The following is a 26506-nucleotide window of genomic DNA, read 5'->3' as shown; positions in this document are numbered from 1 at the left end:
ATAGCTATGGCCTTAAACTTTTGATTAGCTGATGAACAGCCTATTTCACTTTAATGGTTGATTGCAATAAATTGGTTACTCAAAAAAAAAAATGTCTCACTCCCATTTCTTCTTTTTGCATTTTGAAGTTCTACTAAGAACCTCCTTATATCCAATAGTGCAAATTGTAAATTCTTGCAATTTTTCAACTGGTCTTAAAATTTTGATCAGGAGGGTGTGTGTATATATATATACTGCTCAAAAAAATTAGAGGAACACTTCGAAAACACATCAGATCTAAACTGGGGGAAAAATAATCTTGAGTATCTTTCCTGATAATAAGTGGGTGATGTATTAGTAACAAAATGATGCCACATAATTTGATAGAAATGAAAATGATCACCCTATAGAGGGGGGAAATCAAAGACACCCCAAAAATGAAAGTGAAAAAATGATGCAGCACACTGGTCCATTTTGCTAAAATGTCATTGTAGCAACTCAAAATGATTCTCAGTAGTTTGTGTGGCCCCCACGTGCTTGTACGCATGCCTGACAACGTCGGGGCATGCTCCTAATGAGACTACGGATGGTGTCCTGGGGGATCTCCTCCCAGATCTGGACCAGGGCATCGCTGCGGTACCTGGACACATGGAGGAGATTCCAGGAGACAGGTAGTTACTCCAGGAGAGCTGGACAGGGCCATAGAAGGTCCTTCAACCCTCAGCAGGATCGGTATCTGCTCCTTTGTGCAAGGAGGAACAGGATGAGCACTGCCAGAGCCCTACAAAATGACCTCCAGCAGGCCACTGGTGTGAATGTTTCTGACCAAACAATCAGAAACAGACTCCATGAGGGTGGCCTGAGGGCCCGACGTCCTGTAGTGGGCCCTGTGCTCCCTGCCCAGCACGGTAGAGCTCGATTGGCATTTGCCATAGACCACCAGAATTGGCAACTACACCACTGGTGCCCTGTGCTCTTCCCTGATGAGAGCAAGTTCAACCTGAGCACATGCGACAGACGTGAAAGGGTCTGGAGATGCCGTGGAGAACGTTATGCTGCCTGCAACATCATTCAGCATGACCGGTTTGGTGGTGGGTCAGTGATGGTCTGGGGAGGCATATCCCTGGAAGGACGCACAGACCTCTACAGGTTAGATAACGGCACCCTGACTGCTATTAGGTATCGGGATGAAATCCTTGGACCCATTGTCAGAACCTACGCTGGTGCAGTGGGACCTGGGTTCCTCCTGGTCCACGACAATGCCCAACCTCATGTGGCTAGTGTATGCAGGTAGTTCCTGGAGGATGAAGGAATTGATACCATTGACTGGCCCCCACGTCCACCTGACCTAAACCCAATAGAACACCTCTGGGACATTATGTTTAGGTCCCTCCGGCGCCGCCAGGTTGCTCCTCAGACTGTCCAGGAGCTCATTGATGCCGTGGTCCAGATCTGGGAGGAGATCCCCCAGGACACCATCCGTAGTCTCATTAGGAGCATGCCCCGACGTTGTCAGGCATGCGTACAAGCACGTGGGGGCCACACAAACTACTGAGAATCATTTTGAGTTGCTACAATGACATTTTAGCAAAATGGACCAGTGTGCTGCATCATTTTTTCACTTTCATTTTTGGGGTGTCTTTGATTTCCCCCCTCTATAGGGTGATCATTTTCATTTCTATCAAATTATGTGGCATCATTTTGTTACTAATACATCACCCACTTATTATCAGGAAACATATTCAAGATTATTTTTCCCCCAGTTTAGATCTGATGTGTTTTCCAAGTGTTCCTCTAATTTTTTGAGCAGTATATATACATACATACATATACAGTATATATATATACATACATATATTATATACTACATTGGACTGCTTTTACCATCTTTAATCACCAAAGTGGCCCCCATTTCCTTCCATGTTTCTGAATGCTACATAAATATTTTTATTTTTTCATTTGAAAATTTTATTTATTGGAGACCTGCCACTAGGTTGCAATTTCATTGTCATGCTTTATTTGACAACACATTTAACAATAGTAATAATAATAACAATAATATTAATATTAATAATAAATAATAACAAAATAATTTTGGTTGAAAAAAGTTGTTCTCTTTAAGCACAAAAAACGTACCGAAACTGTAGCCCAAATAAAGAGGTAAAGCTCCTACCGTAGGTTACCTGTACCATTGCACCCCTAGTAGACATAGATGGCAAAGGTAGGGAATATAGATGTTCAAAAAAATATCAGTGTTCACATGGACACAGCCTTAGACTGAACATACTTGCAGGAATTTCACCATGTTGAGTTTGGGGTTGACCTCCTTCTTTTCTGTCGGAGCTTTGCTGAAGAGTTCTGCTGGGTCCACCTGATCCCAGTTGTTGTACTTACCTTGAAAAAAAAAATCATGTTAACAGAAGATTCTCTCATTAGTCCTGAGATACTGTTCCTCCATCTATTTGTATGCTGTATCACACAAAACAAATTCCAGTTAAAGCCATATTATTCATACATTGGCCCAATTTAGATTTATTGTTATTAGGACCCAAGCACCAAGCGATGGAATGCTGTACATCAGTCCAAACTCAGCAAAATATGCTTTCAAATGATGTATAAACACAGCTTGGTACTCAAATTGGGAGTGTTATATAACACCGTTTTTAATCATGTTTTTTTTTTTTATTCTATTTATCATCAACGGGCGGGTCATTGGAATGCTAAGGGCATAAAGTATAAGTCCAAAATAAAAGTTGAAAAATCATTGAAGATGTATGTTGTACAATCACAAACCCTGGAAAAAGAACGGGTCAAATAAATCCTTCAGGGGCCAAAATTAATGACATTCACGCCCTCGCTAAGTTGTTGTATACTACTAGTGAATTTTCAAAATAGACGCTATTATTACATGTTTTGATAGAATTCTTATGTGGCGATCATGTTTTGAACTGACAATTCTTAAGAAAGCTGGATTTAATGCAGAATTACTGCAGCTTCTGGTTGGACATCAACATTGCAGCAGCTGTTCAACTCTGCTGAAAAAAAGCAGCAAACGAGCGACGCTGGGAACACCAAGGTAGGCTGAATTGCAAGATGTATAGTGTGCGTAAAGCACATAATGTGCAGTATCAATCCTGGCTGGCCCACTGCCACTTCCATATTACATGATTATTATTCACAGCAGCAATGCCATATTAACAGTCTGATAGGCTTATGGCTGCCTGATCCCGCAAGACGGCTTTTCTCTGAAACGAGAAATATTGTCACGTTTTAATCTTGCGAGATCCCATGACACCCCTACTAATCAATATAGAGGTAAAGTATAAAAGTTTGGAAAAGTAGTTCTGCTCTTAAATCATATGTGGCAAATCCAGTATATGGTCATCCCTTGCCACATCGTTCTCTCATTCTATCACGGTTTTTCAAAAATGAATTAATGAATAAATGATAGTTCTTGTGTGGTTGACTGTGACCTAGTCTAATATATTGAGAGACAGATTACGTATATCTAGTATTCTGGTCACTCGGCGTCAGTAATGTTACACTGATGAGACGTGACATTAAATTAGATTACCTTGACATTGCATGAAGTCAGCCAGGTTACTGGCTTCTTACTTTGTCCTTCTTCCCAACGCCGTTTGAAACCCTTTCTTAAGTTTAGAATAAATCAATTTGAGACTAACTAATTAGCTTGGTAGCATGCTATGCTTAAAGAGGCGGCCATCTCCTGTGTCTCGGCAGATCCCGTAGCCTGCGCATTACAGTTGTGCAATGTGGTGTAAACAAAGAATAATAGGAGCGTAAAGGTGATGGTGTAAAGGAGTGTTATTTCATGTCTACAGGGCTCTAATAATGGTAAAATCCATAATTAGGAAGTCATAAACAGGTTTTCTAACTACAAAAAGTCTATTTATTAATATTGAATCCTACTTCGTGGAAATTCACTTAGCGCGGTCGGGCCTGTAACCAATTAGCCAAGATAAATGAGGGACGACTTTATACAGTGGTGTGAAATAGTGTTTGCCCCCTTCCTGATTTATTTTTTTTGAATGTTTGTCACACGTAAATGTTTCAGATCAAACAAATGTAAATATTAGTCAATGACAACACAACTGAACACAAAATGCAGTTTTTAAATGAAACTTTTTATTATTAAAGGAGAAAAAAAATCCACATCTACATGGCCCTGTGTGGAAAAAAGATTGCCCCCTAAACCTAATAAGTGGTTGGGCCACCCTTAGCAGCAACAACTACAATCAAGCGTTTGTGATAACTTGCAATGAGTCTCTTATAGCGCTGTGGAGGGATTTTTCCCAGTGTCTTTCTTATGGTGGAGTCATGAACACTGACCTTAACTGAGGCAAGTGAGGCCGGCAGTTAATTGGATGTCGTTGTGGGGTCTTTTGTGACCTCTTGGATGAGTCGTCACTGCGCTCTTGGGGTAATTTTGGTTGGCCAGCCACTCTGGGAAGGTTCACCACTGTTCCATGTTTTCGCCATTTGTGGATAATGGCTCTCAGTGTGGTTCGCTGGAGTTCCAAAAGCTTTAGAAATGGCTTTATAAACTTTTCCAGACTGCTAGATCTCAATTTATCTCAGTTATGTTTTATCAGGGGGGGCTAGCACTTTTTCACACAGGGCCATGTGGGTTTGGATTTTTTTTTTCTGTCTTAATAATACAGTAGACGCCAATACAACGTAAATAATCCGTTCCAAGAACCTTTATGTTATAGGGTTTTTGAGTTATACGAAGCATAAAATACATGTAAATAGCCTAATCCGTTCCAAGATCTTCCCAAACTCACCCCTTTGGTACTTCAAAATATTCAAAGTCCACCAAATATGTTGTGCGAGGTACTACTGTACAATTTTTCATTCAAAACTGCATTTTGTGTTCAGTTGTGTTGTCATGGACTAATGTGTAAATTTGTTTGATGATCATTTACATTTAAGTGTGGCAAACATGAAAAAAAAACATCAGGAGGAGGCGCACACTTTTTCACACCACTGTATGTTGTTTTGGGGCTGCTGTGGTTTAAGTCAGACAAAACAGATTTATGTTCAAGTCACAAATCAAATTGTTCATTAACACTGTTCCATTTGAAAGCAATCTGATGTTCAAAAGTCCACTTTTTATTCCAGTTTTGCAGCCCTGCCCTGATTTGAGGGTCAGACGCCTGACATGCTGACTCCGTCTTGAGTTTCTTGCCCAAGAAACTCACCAAATTGCGACGTGGCCCCGAGACGAAAACACAGTCCGACATGGTCTTAGCAAATGTGCTTGCAGACAGGACATTCATTTTTTTTTAAAAACTTCGGAGTGAGTAAATGATCTAGAACCGGCATTTACTCAATGCAACTTCTTTTTGAATCACTGCATTAAAATTTGTCACTAAAGAGGAGAAGCGGTATAGAAAATGGATGGATGGATAATAAAAATTCAAGAAATAAAGAGCAAATTTGCAAATTCTGGCCCATTGAGATTTCTTGTATTTTTTCCCCAAACACAAACTTCTAATGGGATCCAAACAAAACAATGATCTATGTTCTAAACACAAAATATCTCAATGGCAGTGGCCGAGGCGGAGGCAACAGACAAGGCTATACATGATAGTATACTAGTGAATCATAGTATACTATACTATGCAAGATACAATACCCACCAATGAAATCTAGACTCATCACATGTCCGCATACTGAAGTCATCTTATAGCGTGCGGTTTGTCCATGGAAGACGCCAGTGTATTCATGGACCGAGCACGATCCATTCAGCCCCTTTCGGCTTGTACAGTTTCCTAAACATGGGAAAAGAAAACAAATTACGTGTTAGTCTTTGGTTTAAAATAGATAATTGTATCTTTTATTTAAATGCATATATTTGTGTATAGTTGTATCTCACACCTAGACTTGTCACGATAATCAATAAATCAATTAAATCGCACAAGAAACAAAAATTATGTTGATAATTTTGCTGGCCTCGATATATTGACATGTGCATGCGTGTTTGTTTTCTTCCTCTCTCTCTACAACCACGATCTGATGTCAATTTCAGTCCAATTGCTTTTGATATGGTGCACCTGCATTATTATGCTACTGTATATATTATCATTATACAGTATTAATGAAAAAAATTGTCTCAAAATAATGTTGACAATAATATCGCTTATCAGCAATAATTTGTGGGACAATTATCGTCCAGAAAATTTGTTATCGGAACAAGCCTACTCACACAAAAAGACGTTCATTTGGATTGAGATCTAATTGTTATCCTAAGAATTTCCTGAGGCATTTGTAAAGGTTGTACAGAAGAATGTTTGAAAATACTTCAAAAACTTGCCTACTCTCTTTGACGACATCATCCATAATCATGAAAAACCAAGGCCTATGCCAGGCTATTGAATAAACATGACCCTTTCCAGGGATGCACACAGGTAATAAGTGCTCCCTTCATTACTTTTGCTGCATTCTTACATCCTCTGTGGATAAAATGATTCAGTCAAGGTTGAACACTCACGACATGAGAAAGGAAATATGAATGTGAAACAGAGTGAAACATTGTGTGTCCCCATACCAATATGTAAATGACCATGACTCACCAATACCACTAAAAGTCTAATTTGCGCACACGTGCAGGTAAACACACACACACACACACACACAAACACACACACACACACACACAATGACAATTCTGAGAGGGCAAATAAAAAGGGTTCCATCAAGAATAGTAGCCAAAACGCAGAAGCAAAGAATACAGTGAAGGATAAACAAGGTATTACTATCATTCCACTGTCCTGTCCTCCGCTTGAAAATCATTCATGGATAACATTCAGGTAAGTTACATTTCCATTTACCTTGTTCTTCTCAGTATTGTTATTGCTGTTATAGTGTGTGTGATTTTAGTTGTTTTTAGATTTAATGTCCGCTTTTGACACAGTGGCTGACTATATTTTATTTCATATATTGTTTAGAGAAGGGATCACCAACCCGTCGATCGTGAGCTACTGGTCCATCTTTAAGACATTGCCAGTTGATCGCGACAATATTGGAAAAAACTAATTTTTTAGATCAGTGCCCTCCCTTCCTGGAGAGTGACCAACAGGCATGCATTTTGACCACTGAACATGCCCGTACGCCTCGCCGCCATCCAGGCACGCAACCCGCAAGTTCCAGCCAGGAGCCCAGTCCCCAAAACCCGACCGGAGGTATCAGCACACATATACCGGATAGCCTCTCCTCGATGTGCCTGTGCACGCATTACTGCACATTAATATGGCTCAAAATCTGCCTTTTCTACCTCAAAATTAAAGCAAAAATAGAACTCCGTAGATGTGCAACCTGCGGCTCATTAGGGCTGTGTCGACCAGTCTCTCTCTCTCCTCACCATCGCTCGCCCATGACACTGAGCCAACAAGCCAAGCTGTAGTTTGCATATCGAGCCCGACCCCGATCCACAAAAGCACGGGTGGCCAAAGTGCAGCTCGGGGCCCATCCACGGACTGTGGCTCATTTGTCATTGCGTTAAAAAAAACAAAAAAACACATGCAGAAACAAATAAAATTAAAAAACAGCAAAAATGGTAAAAAATAGAACAAAAGACACAATGAGAAAAAGCTGAAATGTTGACACATAAGTTACACATATATATATACATATAAATATATATATATATATATATATATATATATATATATATACATATATATCTATATATATATCTATCTATATATATATATATATATATATCTATATATATCTATATATATATATATATATATATATATATATATATATATATATATACACACACACACACATATATATATCTCCTGGTTTGGGCATTGTCATACTGGAGCTAACCAATAATAAATAAAATAGTTCTTAACATTAATGCAACTTCTGGTGCTGCATGGTTTTGAAAGGTACTTCCTCCTCTATCTTTCTTTTTGTCATCTTCTTCGTCAAAAGGGTTTGCTGTGTAGAATTAGCTAGCTGACTATTTAATTAAAAGGAAGGAAGGTTACTTCTTGACCGCTCAATGACACAGGTAGGCTACCGCATTATCCAATAATAATCAAGTTTTGGTGTCGAGAGGACAGCGGCCAGAAAATGGATGGATGGATTAAAACGCATGAGAATGTTTTATATTTTGAACATTATTTTTAACACTGTATGTAACAGTATTGTTATCCGTGATCCAGTTGCAAAAAAAGCGGGATAGTGGAGAGTGGGATATGTTGACAGCTACCATGGAGATTTTATTCTGTGGAGTTATCTTGCTCCAGACCAGGCTTCGGTCCAGGATCTATTTAAGCTCACCCCTTACCGCAGTCAGCAGTCACCAAAATCAGAAAGCAATAATTATTTCACTGCCCACTACACATTGTTATCACATTCCACTACACCCACTGTCATTATTTAAACCTTTGTGATTAGATAGATTTGATTGTAGATAAAGGATTTTAGATGATGTTGCAATCATTAGATCATTTATTGATCATTTACTGTCTCCCACATACTATATATAAAATACACATCCCATATAAATACAAATACACATCTGCAAGAAAAGAGTTATACAGTCTGACACAGTAAAATGTAGACAATTTCACTCACATCTGCAGTCAATCACCTACAATTTAAACAGATTCATTCAGTGTGACTACATTTTCAGAAATGTTAATTGTGTGGATTAATGTGGATGTGTACTACATAACCCAGAAGGCTTAACGCTCAAGGGGAAACCCACACACGCTATTGAAGCTACGAGCAAGTGACAGTGATGTGCTAATAAAGCATTAAAGAGTTCATAGACAATACTGTACACCGCTGTTCCTGATTAGTTAAACAAGCAAGCAACATACAGTATTTGGATTTTAACGATGACGGTTTCAGCGGAACAGTCTTTTACGTCCTCGTAAGCCTCGACGAGGATTTCTGCTTCCGTCGGGGGAAAGTACACCTCTCTCGTTGCCATAGTTAATCGTGACTCTGATCGATAGCGGGGATTGTTTAAGGAAGCCGCGTACGCGCACTGATCCAGGATTGGCTTCACCTGGCATGATTGATCGGTGTCTACTCATCCTGGTTGGGCTTTCTGCAACCAATGAAGCCTAGACGCTCTTGTTGTGGGTTGGTTGAGCTCATCTCAGTCATTTATCCTGGATGTCTGAATCCTACTTCATGAAACGGGCACCAGACTTGATCGCTGGCTTTTACTGCCGGTTTGAATGATCTCACTTGTTTCTGTCTTATATGTCTTAGTTTCTCTTATTATCTTTACTATATTACTATATATACTACGGGGTGTTATTTCATGTCTAGAGGACTACGTTTAAAACCGTATTTAAGGTGGTAAACAGGTTTTCAACGCTGAGTACAAAAATATGAGAATTCACTTATCACGGCCATGCCAAGTGCAATAAAAAGGGCTTACTGTACTTTGGACCCTGAACCAACAACTAGAGCTGTCATATCTAGGCAGACCACAACTGTCCTACCTCGTCTTTGCGCATGAACGGATGAAAGCCTGCTCGAATGAGAGGTCAAATCTAATCTAAGACAACCTGAACAGTCCAGATGTCCATTCAATGTCCTGAGAAAGCAAGAGTGGCATGTCAGTGTGTTTCCCATCTGTTAGGTGATTCATGTGCAGCACCGAACATGACCTACAGTATAAAGTCTTTTCCATGACTTGGCGTGGTGTGGAAATATTATGCCGACCACATTACCTTTGTGGAAGCACGTTTGTGTGCCTGGGCGCTTCGCTGCGGCGTATCGCGAGTCTGAGACACCGGTTCCAGGGCAAGCTTGCACGCTTTTATTTGGGGCTTTTCAGGAATTGTCCAAAATGGGATATGGAAAAACTGAATTTTGGGGGTGATCCGGATCATCATCTCCATCCAGGAATTTTTTAAAGGATTCTTTAACATTGCGAGATAGGACCATTTTCAGAGTTGGTGCATATAACTCCACAAAAAATGGTCAGAGCAATTCAGAGCAAATACAGGACAAGTTTCCAACAGACAAAAGACACCCAAAAAATTTACAATTATTATTTTGGTGTGAATCATAATATTGGGGGAACTATGGCGCTTGGCGGAGGTCTGCTTTCTCCGGGTGCTCTTCTAGTTTTCTATAGGCCTGTAGAGTTTTACTGTATTTTTTTTATATACGTACAGCTACGGTTCTATGTGGTGTTCGGACTTGATCCGGCCTTAATCCAAGTTTGTAGGGGTTTTGGGGCCCTTTCCTCCCTAGTGGCGTTGCCGGTGTTTGCTTCCTTTAAATTCAATTGATAAACTGCCCCCTCTGGTCACACAAGGACCTGGATGAAGGAGACTATTCACAGGCATCTTACTGCAAAGTGCTACCACATGCCTTTGAACTGGAAAACATATCCCTGCACGGGCTGCCCATCCATTTCTAATGGTTTTATTTATTATGAAGTCCTTAAATGGTCTTGCCCCACCATATCTCTCTGAGTTGTTTCACTTGCACACATCCTTCCCGGTCACTCAGGTGAGCAGCTGCTCCTGCATCTGTTGAGGACACATTATGGAATTTGCTGCCGATACACATTGGGCAGGTTCTTTCCTGTCCTCTTTTAAAGCCCTTCTTAAAACTCACCTTTTCCGGATGGCTTTTCAACCAGTGTGAAATGCTGACATTGTTTTGATTTTATTGTAGGGTCGGGCCACAATTTTTATATAGGGGCATACCTTCCAATGATAAGAAAGTGACTTATACCAGTATAAACGATGAACGGAAACAAGCAGAGTTGATGATTGCACGCCGCGGCGCACTGTATTGACGCACTGGCGCCTCACGCATACCACAGCGTGTAGAGCCCTATGATTTACGAGTTAATGGAATCGCGGAAGAGGCCAGTAAAAACAGAATTTACTGTTAATCGCAGAATCTCGGTAACTGACATAATGTGAATGAAATGCTGTCATTGTGAAGAGAAGAACCGTTCGTGTGGGGAAGTATTTACTCGGCCGACCGCTCAATCGTGGAACAACCATTACAAACACTAACCGCCTCCACCCGAAATCAACTGGTTGAAAAGGTCACAGGGGAAAGTTGGCGGAACCTCCTCTTACAGAGCGTGAACGTAAGCTAGCGGGGTTATCTTAGTTTAGCATGCTGCCTCGGTTGTGTGGACACACTCCAGCCTTCAAAATAAGAGTGCCGTTTGCCCATGTCATCAAACTGTGTAAACAAAATAAAAGTGTCAAAAAAAATATCTTACATATGCAGTTGGAATTTCATTGGAGAGTACATCTCCTTAATCACAAGTACGGGCATTACAGTTTGTTGGAGGTTTTGCAGCAATGTGTGCAGAGGCTGACGTCCCATTAGATAAGTTAGCCAGGCTACATCCAATTCTCAATTACTCTGCAAAATTGTCCATTGATGTGTTGCATAAATACATTTAAGGACTTTTGCATTTAATTAACCAACATTTTATTCATTAACCCATGCAACCCACGCAAGCACACATGCTTTGTGGGTAAAAATAAGTGTAAAATGAGCAGCTGTGTAGCAAGAGACCATGATATACTAAGTTTGCAAAGCAAAGGGGATGGCAAAAGGTGGGAAATTTGTTCTACCACCTCAAGCACAAACACAGAGTTGAGTATGAAGAATGTGTCATGAAGCGTGAGACAGAGTCAACGAGCACGTCTACATTTATCCAGTCAAAAAAACAAAACGCTTAGTTTGGTAGACACTAAATGCACTTGCTGTATTGCAGTTTGTTACCAATATATCAATAAATGTGCTTTACAATTTGTGTATTTACAGTAAGTGTATTTACTGATACGAGTTGAGGTTTGTAGCTTTTTACATAAGACTCCGCTGAATTTAATTATATTGTCATATCACGATACATCCCAAAAATATCATGATACATGCTGAGGTCCATATGGCCCCACCCTATTTAATTGTTTGTTTGGTTCTTACCCTTTAGCTAGATTTCTATTTTTGAGTAATTTTTTATGCATGTCTTGCACCTTGGATCCTTCCACCTTTGTTTACTCCTGTTCAACATTTAGGTCAGTAGTTTCTGTTTTAAAAGCGCGATACAAATAAAGTTGGCTTGGCTTGGCTTGACTTTACATTTTGGTGACTTAGTAATGTTTCCGGGCAAAAACCTACAATACAGAAACCTTTCTAGCATCTTCCAGAATCACACCCTAATACTTTCATTATTTAGATGATTCACTGTCTGACACAAAAACACTCAATACCGAATGATAGTGTCCATGTTACAGTATGTCCTCCACCATCCACCATACTGCTTGTCCTGTAGATAGATGCTTGCAGGGAGCTGGAGCCAATGACACGCGGCATTGGACAAGAGGGGGTGTGCTTTTGCCATATTTGTAGCTTCAAACACTGCACTCAAAGTTCATGTCCCAAAGAAATATAACCATAAATATGTAGTCCTGTTTTCTGTCTATGTCCAGCTGCTACGTGTACTGATGCTGTGCCAGCTGGCTGTCCACCTGTGCCTGGCGATACCACTGCAGAGCCAGTGTATCGACGAGTCAATCTGTACTTACAGTTTGCAGGATTACTACAGCCAGATGGTCAACATGCCCAGTCACATCAATGAGCGCAGTATTGCCCCCTGGATTTATGTGTGAGTGCAGTATCAGCATGGACAAAGAAATACTTTGGGAACTTTAGTTTTTCACAAAGTGTTCCTCTTTCAATAATTGCATTATGTTGTACAATCATGGTGTACATGATCTAACATTTGTATTAAAAAAAAAACACAAGGGGATGAATGACAAATTAAATTGGGGCTTTTAATTATCTAAATGGCACGCTTTGTTTCCAGGGTGGAATGATTACTCAGCACAAATCCACAATTATACTGGAACCTCGGTTATTGTTTTTTTATTAACGTAAAAAAATGACACCAAACTTTTGCCTCGATTTGTACATTTTCTCGTTAGCATACAGAATGGCGCGGGTGTTGTGTTATTAATACACTACGTGAGTCCAACTGTGTTCTTCATGCATTTTTAATCACAAAACATCCTTGTTAATATCCTATTGGCTTGATAATACATGGAAACAGGAAGTGGAAGTCAGCTCTGTCGCCTGTTTTATGACGTCATCAGAGTTTGACTCCGTAATTCTTTGCTAACTCAGTTAGCACAAATCTCAAAAATGTTAACACAAAACACCTCTTTATAGTTTTACAATTACAATTTCACATGCATAAAACAATTCTAAATGAATATAAATGATGAATGAAAGATAAATTAACATTTAAGGTTCATTGAAAATGTGATGTTTGACAAAGACACGATGTGGCAGCGAGATCAACACAGACACCATCTTGGTGTTTTGCTACGAGTTATTTCTTGTATTCAATAGTTTTCCTCACCTCCTGTATCAAAATGCTGGCACTTGCAACTTTCTTTGGCTCGATTTTGGCTTATTTTGCAGTTGTAATCAAAAGAAAAGCAGAGAAACTGAATTCAAGAAATAACTCATCGCAAAACACCCAAGTAGTGTCCGTGTTAATCTCGCTGACACATCATGTCTTTGGCAACAATCATGCCTTAAGTGAAGGTAAAAGTAACCTTAAACATTTATTTATCCCTTTTAGAGCACGACCAATATGGGTTTTTTAGGGCCGATGCCGATACCGATATTGGGGACTAAAAGAAAGCCGATATTTCTGCCTATAACCGATATATTGCCCAATATATGAAAAAAGAGCATTGCTCTACAAAGGATATATACTATACATTAACATAAATTCTTATAATATCCTAAATACAATTCAGTGCAACGAAGCAGAAGGCTACCAAATTAGTAAGACTGTCAACATAAGGCCTTTGTGATTTACTTTTCGGTGTTGCCACATACAGTATTTGTAGTGTTCTTTGCTTTGCTGGTGCTGGAGCCCTGGCTAACTTGCACACTGCACATGTTGCATCCAATGTAACCCCTCCACACGTTACTCTTCCCATTCGGCCTGTCAAATGAAAATATATACATTTAGTGCATTTTGGTAATTAAACTAGAATTTAATACTATAGTTAAGCATTTTAAATTAACAACAAGTGGCTGCATTAAGCTGTAAGTGATCTTTTTTTTATTTTTTACTATTATTAGTAAAAAAAAAAAAATGCATATTTAAGCAAATATTATGTATTTTGTGCCTAAATGAAGCAGTTAATATATAAAAATATAAAAATGGCTAAATCAGTGAAATATAAATTCAGGCATTCAGAAGTCGGAATAAAAGACATGTTGATATGTAATATTCTACACTGGTCACTAGGTGTCATTAATCTTATAGTCATGTTGAATGAGACATGTAAGAATCAGACTTGATCGCCGGAACAACAGGCTTTTATTGCAGGTTTGAATGATCTCACAACAGGCACAATAATCTAAAGCTACTGTTGTGGCCGTAACCCATATCAAGCTAAAACTCAACTCTGAACCACCAACGTCACTTCCTGTCCCTGTCCGTGCCACATGAACACATTTACAGCAACACACAGTAGTACAAGTCTGATTTATGTCTTATATGGCTTATTTTCTCTTATTCTGTCTACTATATTGGGTAATAAGAGCGTAAAGATGACTATAGGGGTGTTATTTCATGTCTACAGGGCACTAATAATTTTAAAAAAAACATATTTAAAAGGTCATAAAGAGGTTTTCTATGCACTACTTATGAAAGAAATTTATAAATAGGGAATCCTACTTTGTGGAAATTCACAAACAAGGGATTACTAAATTGTAAAACTATAAAAATGTGTTTTGTGTTAACATTATTGCCTTTCGGGAATGGATTAATATTATTTCTTATGGCAAAAATGGATTTGGTTAGAGTACATTTAGCACGGTTAGTGTTGGACAACACTCGCCAAAGTTCCACGGTGTTTCTATAAAATCAAGTGATTAATTGTCATGGTTGGTGTTTGTAAATTGTGAGATAATGTGTTTTTCTTTGGAAACAAAGACATGTGCAAGTACCCCAAACATCTGAGCTACAGTATAGAGTGGCATGAAAAACTGTTCACACCATTCCTGATTTCTTATTTTTTTGCATGTTTGTCACACGTAAATGTTTCAGCACATCAAAGAAATTTAAATATTAGTCAATGACAAATGAACACAAAATTCAGTTTTTAAATGAAAGGTTTTATTATTAAGGGAGAAAAAAAATCCAAACCAAAATGGCCCTGTGTGGAAAATTGATTGCCTCCCCCTGTTAAAAACATAATTTACCTGAGATTAATTGAGATTTATCAGTCTGAAAAAGGTTATAAAGCCATTTCTAAAGATTTGGGACTCCCAAAGTGAGAGCCATTATCCACAAATGGCGAAAACGTGGAACAGTAGTGAAGAGGTCACAAAAGACCCCACAACAACATCCAAATAACTGCAAGCCTCACTTGCCTCAGTTAAGGTCAGTGTTCATGACAGCCTGCATGCCAGAGTTCCAAGACGAAAACCGCTGCTGAACAAAAAGAACATTAAGGCTCGTCTCAATTTTGCCAGAAAACATCTTGATGACCCCCAAGACCTTTGGGAAAATACTCTGTGGTCTGACGAGACAAAACTTTTTGGAAGGTGTGTGTGTACATTACATCTGGCATAAAAGTAACGTGAAGTCTAGGGCTGTTTTGATGTTTCGGGATCTGGAATGGAAGACTTGCTGTGATAAATTGAACCATGAATTCTGCTGTCTACCAAAAAATTGTGAAAGAGAATTTCCGACCATCTGTTTGTGACCTCAAGCCGAAGCAAACTTGGGTTCTGCAGCAGGACAATGATCCAAAACACACCAGCAAGTCCACCTCTGAATGCCTGAATAAAAACAAAATCAAGTGGTCTAGTCAAAGTCCTGACCTGAATCCTATTGAGATGCTGTGGCATGACCTTAAAAAGGCGGTCCATGCTGGAGAACCCTCCAATGTGGCTGAATTATAGTAGTTCTGCAAAGATGAGTGGGCCAAAATTCCTCCACGGCGCCGTAAGAGACTCACTGCAAGCTAGCGTTAACGCTTGACTGCTAAGGGTGGCCCCAGGAATAATTAGGTTTAGGGGGAAATCACTTTTCCACAAAGGTCCATGTAGGTTTGGATTTTTTTTCTCCCTTGATAATGAAAAAAACTCAATTTTTTTATTTAGTTGTGTTGTCACTGACTATACAGTATTTACATTTGTTTGATGATCTGAAACATTTATGTCTGACAAACATGCAAAAAAAATATAAATAAAAATCAGGAAGGGGGCAAACATTTTTTCACCCCGCAAGCGTAAATATACACAGCATGCACGCTACCTAGCTGTCTCTAATCTTTCTCTGCTCTTTATGTATAGTGAGAACATCGACTTGAACCGGGTACCTCAAGTTATACACGAAGCCAGCTGCCACACAAGCCATTCCTGCAGAGGTCTTGACAATGCTTTCGGTCTAGAGACCATACCTTTATCCCTGAGGATGCCTGTCCTCAAGAAGAACCCCAGTTGCTTCCCAACAGGAAGCTACTCCCTGGAGTTTGAACTCATCACCATAGCATGTATATGTGCTATTTCCAGACACAGCTAAGCAGACACTTTAGCAAAGGAAATTGTTGGCTGTGATGCATGTGTCGGCTGACGACTCAGGAAGGCCAGTGTCCTGATTTTATTTGAATTATTTAATATGTACAAATGCAACCATGTTATGTTATGTCCCTAATGTCATTTTTTGGGGGGGGGCTTCTCCCTTCATAATAAAAAGATTCATTTAAAAACTGCATTTTGTGTTCAGTTGTGTTGTCAGTGACTGATATTTAAATTTGTTTGACGATCTGAAAAATTGAAGTGTGACGAACATGCAAAAAAAATAAGAAATCAGAAAGGGGGCGAACACTTCTTCACACCACTGTACTTTTTGAGTTATTCGAGATTTAAGTGTTGGCCGATTACGTATTCACCTCCGCCAACATGCTCAGAATGAAACCAAAATAGTTGTATTTTTCTATTCGTTTGTGCTGTTTTTATGCTTAAAACTATTGATCGTGCTATCTTAGTTTTTTATTATTAAACTCATTACAAAAGGTCAACCCAAGTTCACCCAGCCCCCATTTGCTTCAAATTAAACCAAAAAAGGCCCGTTCATTTGTGCTTGATTTGTGCTGTTTTGTGCAATTAAAAATTAGGTTTGTGCTGCTTTAGTTTTTGAGTTATTACAGATTATTTCATAAGTGAATCAAAGTTCACCTAGTTGCCCATTTGCATCAAATTAAACCATAATTGCCCCGTTCAATTATGCTGTTTTGTGCAATTAAAATGGACACTTGTGCTGCTTTTGTTTTTGAATTATTACAGATTATTTTATAGGTCAGTCGAAGTTCACCCAGCCTCCCATTTGCTCCAAATTAAACAAATAGTCACAGTTGTTCGTGCTTTTTTGTGCAAACCAAATTATCGTTTGTGCTGTCATACTTTTTGAGTTATTAAATATTATATCCGGCCCCCCGACATGTTCAGAATGAAACCAAAATAGTCTCATTCTTTTACTTTTTATTTGTGCTGTTTTGTGCTATACAAATGATCAATTGTGCTTTTTGTTTAAAGATTTTGATTGCACATTAAATACTTTTATAGCACAAAACAGCACAACCAAATAGCAAAAAATTTGACTATTTTGGCTTAATGTCATGGGGCAGATTATGTAATCGCCCAACAATTAAATCTTTAATAACTCAAAAAGTATGGCAGCCCAAATGGTCATTTTAATTGCGCAAAACAGCACAAACGCAGCACTAACGAATGGGACTATTTTGGTTTCATTTGGAGCAAATTGGGGGCTGGGTGACCTATATATTGACCTATGCAAGAATCTGTAATAACTCAAAAATGAAGCACAAACGTTCATTTTAACAGCACAAAATAGCACAAATGAAAGGGACTGTTTGACCAGAGTTTTGCATGGGGTTGGAGGCCAACTTCATGCATGCATCAAAGCTGTGATGGTAGTACAGACACTTCTGTCTGTGCTTTTAACACTTAAACTACGATGTAATAGAAGCACTGCTTCAAAGCTTAAGTCATTGCGGATAAAAATCACATGACATCAGACGTTGGAAGCGCCAACTACTTTGTCACCTCAGGTAAGGTAGGTGTCACAACAGAAACAAAAGAAACTCTCAATACAGTACAAAATGTTTTCATCTTAAGTCAGTATAAAAGGAAATATATACAGCGGGTTCCTCCAGCAGCCTAGAGGCCTTGAAGCTGCGCTCAATACCTAATGTAACCAAAAGACGAACATTTTGTACAATGTTCTTTTTAACCACTATTGGGAACATAGCTGGTGGGAGTGTTCTTAAATGTGTTGGTTTCAAAAAATGTAATTTGGAGCAACTTGTATAGACCCTTTAATTAGTATTACAGTCTTTGTAAAAAAAAAAAAAAAAAATCATGTCTTCAATGCTGGTAAAAGTCACCTTAAATGTTCATCTAACTCCATCCAAGCCAAAATTCAAGCTGCTGGCTGAGCAGTCACATGCACAATTCTCAATAAAAGAAGTAGCTCAAATTCATTTAGCATTTCATTCCAACACTTGAATTGTACACTCTTGCTGTGTTCATTGTGGTGGATGGGCAAGAAAGTTACACCGCTCAATACCTAATGTAACCAGCAGAGGTACTCATATCCTCAGGGACGTTGTTAAGCCACACTCAACGAAGAAGAGACACTTTCTTCCGGTATGGATCTTATCATGGACGCATGTAAATAAAAAGTTCGAATGCAAGCGCATGGTTCACAAGATGGTGTGTCGGCCTTCGGTCACATTAAATAATATACCACAATGATTGCATATGTCAAAATGCGTTTAAAAATGGCAACAATGGAAAAACTGAGACATTCCTACATTTAAAAGAACAACACAACGATGGGTGATCTTGATTGTAATATTAACTGTACTTACTGTACTTACAGAAACACAGAAATGACCCACATACACACAAACAGCATAAAATAAATGACATGGACACGCCTATTTAGAAACGACTCAGCGACTAACAGAAATCACAATGTTGACTAATACAGCACTGTTAGTGCACGTATCTCATTGTGTTCTGCAGTTGCTCTGCACACAATTCACACCTGCCTGGTCCCATGTTCGTTAGAAAAACAGACGATGACTTGAGAGCACTATGTAGAAGGTTTGTGCTCACGCCATATAAGAAACATATAGGTAAAGCAAGAATTATCAATGGATACAGACCTTTGGAGAGAATTCTGGAAATTGATTGAGCCAGGGAAGGTTTTTCTGCCACCATCAAGACTGTCTTCATTTTGTAGTCCTCTGTATAAACGAAATAACACAATAATGTACACTAACACTGATTATAAATCGGTAAGTTGGACGGATGGCTTTGAATTCGCAGTGGTTGTCTTGTTCTTCTAATTCTAACTGGCAGTCGCCACTCGCCAGACTGCTTGACGAAGCTTTACTTCCATCTGCTGGCCTGGGCGTGCGAAGCGGACAGGGTAAGAATGATGAGTTATTATTATTATTATATTATTATTATTATACATTTCTGGCTTCATGTATGTGTATATTGCTGACTTAAAGGATAAATTAAACACAAACAAAAGACAATTAAACCTTTTAATAGAATGATATATTATTTCTATATTGCATTTGCTGTTATAAAGTTATAAATAAAAACCTAACCAATAACCCTAAAATAATGCTGTGTGAGGAATCCTCGTGCAATTGCATTGTCCGCACTGAGGATAATGTGATTGCATGGGTTTTGATGCACATTGTCAAGCTTATGTCGTTTCAAATAAAGTTTTAGGAAAAAAACGACCGTTTACGTCCTTGTTGTTGCACATGTCACAGCGTTATTGGCTAAAACAAGCTATGACGTACTGCCGTGCGTGTTCCTACCAAAGGCGCTCGTCTTTGGTTCCTACTTTCTTGATTTATCGAAGCGGAACAGAGTCGTAACGATGGAGATGAGCCAGACACTTTTTGTCAAAGTGGTGGTGTTTTTTCTGTCGTGGTCCCACTATGAAGGAAGAGAGTCGGAGTTTAAAGATGTCACCTGCGGGTCACTGGTGAAGCTCCTAAACACCAGACACAACGTCCGCCTGCATTCCCACGATGTCAAATACGGCTCAGGTAAATGATGAATTCCTGTCTAACAAGCACGAGTGCATGTAATAAATAGATACATTATAATTACATGGAGTAATGGCTTGCACCACCATATAGTTTATGTATTTTTTAATGACTTATTTATTAACTTATTTATTTTACGTCTTTCAACAATCAGCAGAACATGAGCTAAGGAAAACTGTCAGTTTTATAGCAATGCTGAGAGCACTTAAAGTGAGAGTCTAAAATGTCAAGCCTCCTTTTGTTGCTGACCTATTTAGTACTGTGACTTGCACAAAAGTACAGAATTTTTTACTATTTGACGCAAACCTAATTTTATTTGATGTCTGTTGTGGAATACGAATTCATGGGAAATTAATTGTTCACTAATATATTTTTAGTTCAAAATAACAGAATTAACAAAATAAAATAAAATAATTTAAATATTTTTGTTACAGAAATGTGTCCTTTATAAATTGAGAGTCCAGGGTTATGATAGCACAGGACTGTTAAAGCTACTTTGACAAAAAGGAGACGTGAGGTATTTGTGTTTTACGTGGCTAAATTGTACTTTATGGCTCAGGTGGTACAGTGGTTGTCTCCCACCCTGAAGGTTGTGGGCTTGATCATCTGTCCTCCCGTGATCGTGTCAAACTATCTTTGGACAAGGAAAACCGCTATACAAGTGGAAGACCATTTACCATTTTATGTACAAAGCACATCTCCACTCCACTTCGCTCATTTGTCATTAAATACAGGTGTCATGTTTGAATAGAACACAAATTACTAAGCGGTGAAGCAAATATTCTTTGGTGAACTACTCAACATCAGCTGGTGAGCTACTGCTATCTTATGAGCTATTTGTTGGAGACACGTGCGATAGCATCACTATCTTGAACAACTTAGACACACATCTAGAATTCTGAAGACAAGCCATAAGTTTTATAGTGATAACAAGAAAGCAAGATTGTTAAGTGATACTTCAAAAAAGTAAGTTGTGATGATGATTGTTGTATCCCATGAACTTGAAGCTCGCCCGTGGGACAAAAAATAGCTAGCGAGCTGCTGCCAGCCAGGCAAAATGTGTAAACAAAAATGCCAGAAACTCGAATGAGATTTAAACGTGAGCGATCACATACTCTGGCTTTGCCTGTGACAAGCCCTTTCTCACCTAGGACACATATTTCAGAATGCTATTTATAGACTATAGCTCTGCATTTAACACAGTCAGCCCCCACAAACTCACAAATAAGCTCCTAACACTTGGCCTGTCACCCCTCCTCTGTAACTGGGTGTTTAACTTTCTAACAGGCAGGCCCCAGTCAGTCAGAGTCCACAATCGCACATCCAGCTCAAGAATTGTGAGCACTGGGACCCCACAGGGGTGTGTGCTGAGTCCGCTCCTCTACACGCTCTTCACCTACGATTGCGTGGCCTCCCAGAACAACACCAGCATCATTAAATTTGCGGATGACACTACAGTCATCGGCCTGATCACTGGTGGTGTTGAAACATCATACAGAAGAGAGGTGGCGGACCTCATAGCTTGGTGTCGTGATAACAATCTCCTTCTCAATACAGATAAGACTAAAGAGATGATCATCGACCCAAGAACAAGGGAAAAGGAGCCGCATAAACCCCTGTTTATTGATGAGACTGAGGTGGAGAGGGTGAAAACCTTCAAGTTCCTTGGCACACACATCAGCGAGGACCTCACCTGGTCTCACAACACCCAACAAATTATGAAGAAGTCCCAAAGGAGACTGTACTTCCTGAGAAGACTGAGGAAATTTGGCATGTCCACCACAAGCCTGAGTTGCTTCTACAGATGCACTATCGAAAGTGTCCTTACCGCCTCCATCACTGTTTGGTACGGTAACTGTACAACACGTGATAGGAAGGCACTCCAGCGGGTGATCAAGACCTCACAGAACATTGTTGGGGCAGCCCTCCCCTCACTGCAAGACATTTATAAATCTAGAGTCCTACGAAGAACACACAACCTCATCAAGGACAGCACACATCCACAACACTCATTATTCACACTCCTACCATCAGGCAGACGCTATAGGAGTTTGAAGTCCAGGTCCACAAGACTGGCAAACAGCTTTTACCCACAGGCCATCAGGCTTCTCAACGAAGCACTCACACACGCCGCACGCAACACACTCACACACTCATAGCACTTTATTTATTTATTTATTTATTTGTATTATTTTTCTGTATTAATGTCTCTTCTGTTGTTGTTGCTTAATTTATTGGTACATATGTTTCTTATGTTATTCTTTTTCTTGTGTTTTCTTTCTTTTCTTGGGCGAATGAACAGAATAAGAATTTCATTGCATCGTATAACTGCCTGTTTTACTATGCGTGTGACAATAAAACTCTTGAATCTTGAAGCTGTCGTCAATTGACTACATATTTACGGACTATTTTTCATTCTCTCGATAATGAGGAACAAAGTGAATGTCAACACATGTGTCGTGTACTTTTATCTGGTCACACACACCCACGTGCCAACATGGCAGACAGGCGCTTCCGGTGCACCCGCATTGTCTTCTACTGTAGCTTCATGTTTAATACATTACTGGGAGAAATGTGCTTTATGTGTGTGTAGGGAGCGGGCAGCAGTCTGTAACTGGAGTGGAAAGTGCAGATGATGGCAACAGTTATTGGCAGATACGAGGAAAGCCCGAACACCCATGCCAACGCGGGACAGCAATTAAATGTGGGCAAGCTATACGCTTCACACACATGAAGACGGGTCGCAACCTCCATACACACCACTTCAGCTCACCCTTGTCTAATAATCAGGTTTGTATATTGATATATAACAATTCCTCATTTCGTGGTTAATTGGTTCCAGACCCGACTGATCAGTGAATTTCTGCAAAGTAGGATTTCTTATTTGTAAATTGAATATTTTCGTAGTTAAGAGCATAGAAAACCTGTTTCTGACCTTTTTAAATATGATGTTTAACATTATTAGAGCCCTCTAGACATGAAATAACACCCCTGTAGTCACCTTTACACTCCTGTTACCCAATATAGTAGACATAATAAGATAAAATAAGACATAAGACAGAAATGAGACTCTTGCACGTAAGTGTTTCTCGGGGACAGATGTGTGTGGGTTACGGCCGCAACAGTAGATCATGTTAGGGATTATTGTGCCTGTTGTTGTTCCAGTTATCACATCTCTGGTGCTTGTGTGTCTCACCCAACATTACAGTAACATTACTGACACGTAGTGACCAGTGTAGAACACTACATATCATTACATATCCGAGTAATATCCTGCAAGGTGTAAGTAAGTCAGGGTGATTGAGAAAATGAATGTGACTGCTGCAAATCACCTAAACACAGTGATTTTGGAAATAACATAATTCTGTCAAAGCAAATTACGATTATTTTGTCAAAGGTGTGTTCCTTCAATACTTGTAATATAATCACACCTCAGGAAGAATTACTCGGACTAACACGCAGCCTTTTGGTAAATAATTTCAATTATTCTCCATGAGAATAATGGTGCGGGCCAAAAATTGCCCCTGAGCTGCACTTTAGACACCCCTAGTTTAAAGTGTTTCTTTTTAGGGTGATGATTATTTTATTTTTAGTAATGTATCATTATTACTGGAAGTGCAGCGTTAATAGTTGTAGAACCATATGACCATATATATAACCACATAACAATGGCACCGCTCTGCTTTCATCTTATGCACTCAGCTTTGTCCATGTACGGTACGTGTCTCACGGGATATGAAGTGTTGAAAAACAGGTGCACCACCCCTTTAGGTCAGGGCCAGGAGGCAGGGAGCCCAGCGAGCACTGCTGAGGCGCATAATCGACACAGATGGGCGGTGTACCTGCACGAGGCCAGGCAGCAAAAGCAGGACGCCACCCGTGCGACATCCTTACCTTTTCGTACGTTTTTTTAAACAGACTTTTCCCTCACTTGAAGTATGTACAGTGTGGGAAATGAGACATGTTGCGGGTAGGGTTTTTGGCCGGAAAAGCGCGAAGTGCCAGCTCGGGGTCTGGATGAGGTCCTGCCCCAAATGGAAGAGTTAAGTACCATAGGGTCTTGTTCACCAGGGAAGGATGGAATGCAAGATCTACAGGCGGATTGCTGCGGCATCTTCAGTGATGCGGACTCTGCATTGGTTCATTATGGTGAAGAGAGAGCTGAGCCAAAAGGTAAAGCTCCCAATTTACCGGTTGATGTACATTCCTTCCCTCACCTGTGGTCATGAGCTTTGGGTAGTGACCGAAATGAGTTTTCTCCATAGGGTAACTGGGCTCTCCCTTAGAGATAGGGTGAGAAGTTTTATCATCCGGGAGAAAAAAAGTAGAAGCCCTGCTGCGCTACATTGGGAGAATTGTCAGGATGCCTCCTGGACACCTCCACCCATCCAACTAATAGGAGGCCTCATGGAAGACCCAGGACACGTTGGAAAGACTGTCTCTCAGCTGGCCTTAGAGCACGACAGGATCCTTTGGGAGGTGATAGGCGAAGCAGCCTGAGGGATAGCTGGGCTTCCCCCGCGACCCGACCGGATGGATGGATGTATTGTACATGTGGCAAATGTTAAATTCCTAGCTTGTTATCAGTAACAATCAGATGTTGATGTAATCAATGATAAAATGGGTTATCGAAAGAATAAACAACTGAGGGAGGGTAGAAAACACTAATATGCATCTCAGACAATAATAGACCGAAAAACACCTTACAGTTGATGTGCCACACAGTATAGCCCTGTTTAATATAGGATAGGAGGATAGTGAAGAGAGTTAGTCTGAGACATAAGAGACGAGATTCATTTCCAATGTTTTGAAATGTCGCTGTACAGTTGATCTGTCTGTTCTACCTATAGGAGGTGAGTGCATTTGGGGAGAATGGTGAGGGCGATGACCTGGACGTTTGGACAGTGCAGTGCGACGGCATCCACTGGGAGCGCAATGATGCCGTGCGCTTCAAACATAGAGGCACCAATGTTTTCCTGAGTGTGACGGGAGAGCAGTATGGCCACCCCATACGCGGCCAACGGGAAGTACATGGTATGACCTCACCCAACCAGCATAACTGGTGGCGAGTCATGGAGGGCGTCTTCATCCAGCCAAGCCAAGATCCACTGCGTCACGATGAACTCTGAACCGTGATGGGGAAATCCATCAAAGAAAACAAATCCTGCTTTGACAACTTGCCAGTGCGTCTATTAAAGTCGAACCTCAGTTTTCTGCTTTATTTCATTCCAAAAGGAACCAGGAACCCTAACAACAAAAAAAGCACTCAGAAAAGGAAAACTCAGTTATACACAGTGCAATTGAACGCCTCATTAGCTTAGGGCGCATAGTGTTTATTAGAAGGTAGAAAGGAGACAGAAGCGGAGCTGTTAATCATTCTACGTGTGTTCTATGAACAAATAAACCACACATGTAATAAATATGGTTGAAGGACTTGCTAGCCGGAATCTGTTTATAGTGTCCCAACACTGCGCATTCTTCATCGTTACCGATGCATGGATGCTTTGACTGTACAATAACCAAGACAATATTTGAAAACCAACACATATTTAAACAGAGGTTCCACTGTACTTGTTAATATTGGTTTGTTTCACAAATTGCTGACCATTATTATGGGTGAGTCCATCTTAATTCACATAATTCACATTCTATGCTTCCAACTATTTGAGAGCATTTTGAGGAAGTGAATTATCTGCTCATGAGTGTGGTGTGGAAGAACATGACAAGCCTGCACAGACCCCTGACCATCAAACGGCTGTGGTATGAATGAAGAGTCTGGCCCTCTCATCCAGTCACTGTCTGGACCTCACCAATGCTCTTCTGCTCTTGTAGATTTCTTGAAGCTACAAAAGGCAACACCAGTTCCCCATTTATTTCCAATTTTCCATGCCTTGAACTTGGAATATACTGACATTGTGAATGCTCCTCACTTTATTTATTCGTAAAAGAAAAAATATATTTTGATGTACTTCATTTTCAACTTGTAACCCCTTGCTGACACTCCAGCGGCCCTTCTAGATCTTGTTTGTGTTATATGTGGTGGTTGAGTTACCAGTCATAAAGGTTATTTTAGTAACAAATTAATATTTTGTGGGGGGGAGATGAAAAATTTCAATAAATGTACTTGTGTGTATTTGAAAAAAAAATGTTTTTGATTTCATTTCTTAGATTTTCTGTAAAATCTCTGGTAACCCAATCAATATGAAGTTGGGTATCAAAGCAACACCAATGTGGTAATTCTGGTAAATCAGTGCTGCATTGTTTACATAGAATGCAATGTTGTTTCCGCAAATAAATCAACATTAATTTACAGTGGTGAGAAAAGTGTTTGCACCCTTCCAGATTTTTTATTT

General features: G+C 39.8%; 3 protein-coding genes across 8 annotated transcripts in view; 2 read left to right on the top strand and 1 right to left on the bottom strand.

Moving 5' to 3' along the window:
- Nucleotides 1-19470, bottom strand: part of top3b (DNA topoisomerase III beta) — a 59486-nt gene extending 40016 nt beyond the window's left edge. For 4 of the 5 annotated variants that reach the window (XR_008570046.1, XM_054773295.1, XM_054773294.1 and 1 more), the window contains exons 1-3: nt 19248-19469; nt 5643-5774; nt 2267-2373 (exon numbers count right to left, since the gene is read on the bottom strand). Coding sequence is in view for 4 of the 5 variants with exons in the window: in XM_054773295.1 (XP_054629270.1) it covers nt 2267-2373; nt 5643-5774; nt 19248-19317 (309 nt within the window). In the remaining variant the exon portion in view is untranslated. Of the gene's footprint in view, nt 1-2266; nt 2374-5642; nt 5775-19247 lie in introns of all 5 variants that reach the window. The other variant, XM_054773296.1, reaches the window with a different exon arrangement.
- On the top strand, nt 6736-16663 carry LOC129179709 (interleukin-25-like). The gene is made up of 3 exons (XM_054773298.1): nt 6736-6812; nt 12453-12628; nt 16348-16663. Exons 1-3 carry the CDS (start codon nt 6798-6800, stop codon nt 16574-16576), a joined length of 420 nt encoding a protein of 139 aa, XP_054629273.1. The 5' UTR covers nt 6736-6797; the 3' UTR covers nt 16577-16663.
- A 416-nt stretch (nt 19471-19886) lies between the features above and the next one.
- sdf2l1 (stromal cell-derived factor 2-like 1) lies at nt 19887-26448 on the top strand. Of its 2 annotated transcripts, XM_054773479.1 has the most exons (3): nt 19887-20153; nt 22747-22943; nt 25004-26448. In XM_054773479.1, exons 1-3 carry the CDS (start codon nt 19982-19984, stop codon nt 25280-25282), a joined length of 648 nt encoding a protein of 215 aa, XP_054629454.1. In that variant the 5' UTR covers nt 19887-19981; the 3' UTR covers nt 25283-26448. The 2 variants fall into 2 exon arrangements, with proteins under 2 accessions (XP_054629454.1, XP_054629453.1); XM_054773478.1 differs by lacking the exons at nt 22747-22943; nt 25004-26448 and adding an exon at nt 21711-22539.
- The last annotated feature ends 58 nt before the right edge of the window (nt 26449-26506 follow it).

This window comes from Dunckerocampus dactyliophorus, chromosome 4 (assembly GCF_027744805.1).
Source record: "Dunckerocampus dactyliophorus isolate RoL2022-P2 chromosome 4, RoL_Ddac_1.1, whole genome shotgun sequence".
In the NCBI taxonomy this organism is placed as follows: domain Eukaryota; kingdom Metazoa; phylum Chordata; class Actinopteri; order Syngnathiformes; family Syngnathidae; genus Dunckerocampus; species Dunckerocampus dactyliophorus.
The sequence above is the reverse complement of the archived record's forward strand: the minus strand, read 5'-3'. Positions and strand labels throughout refer to the sequence as shown.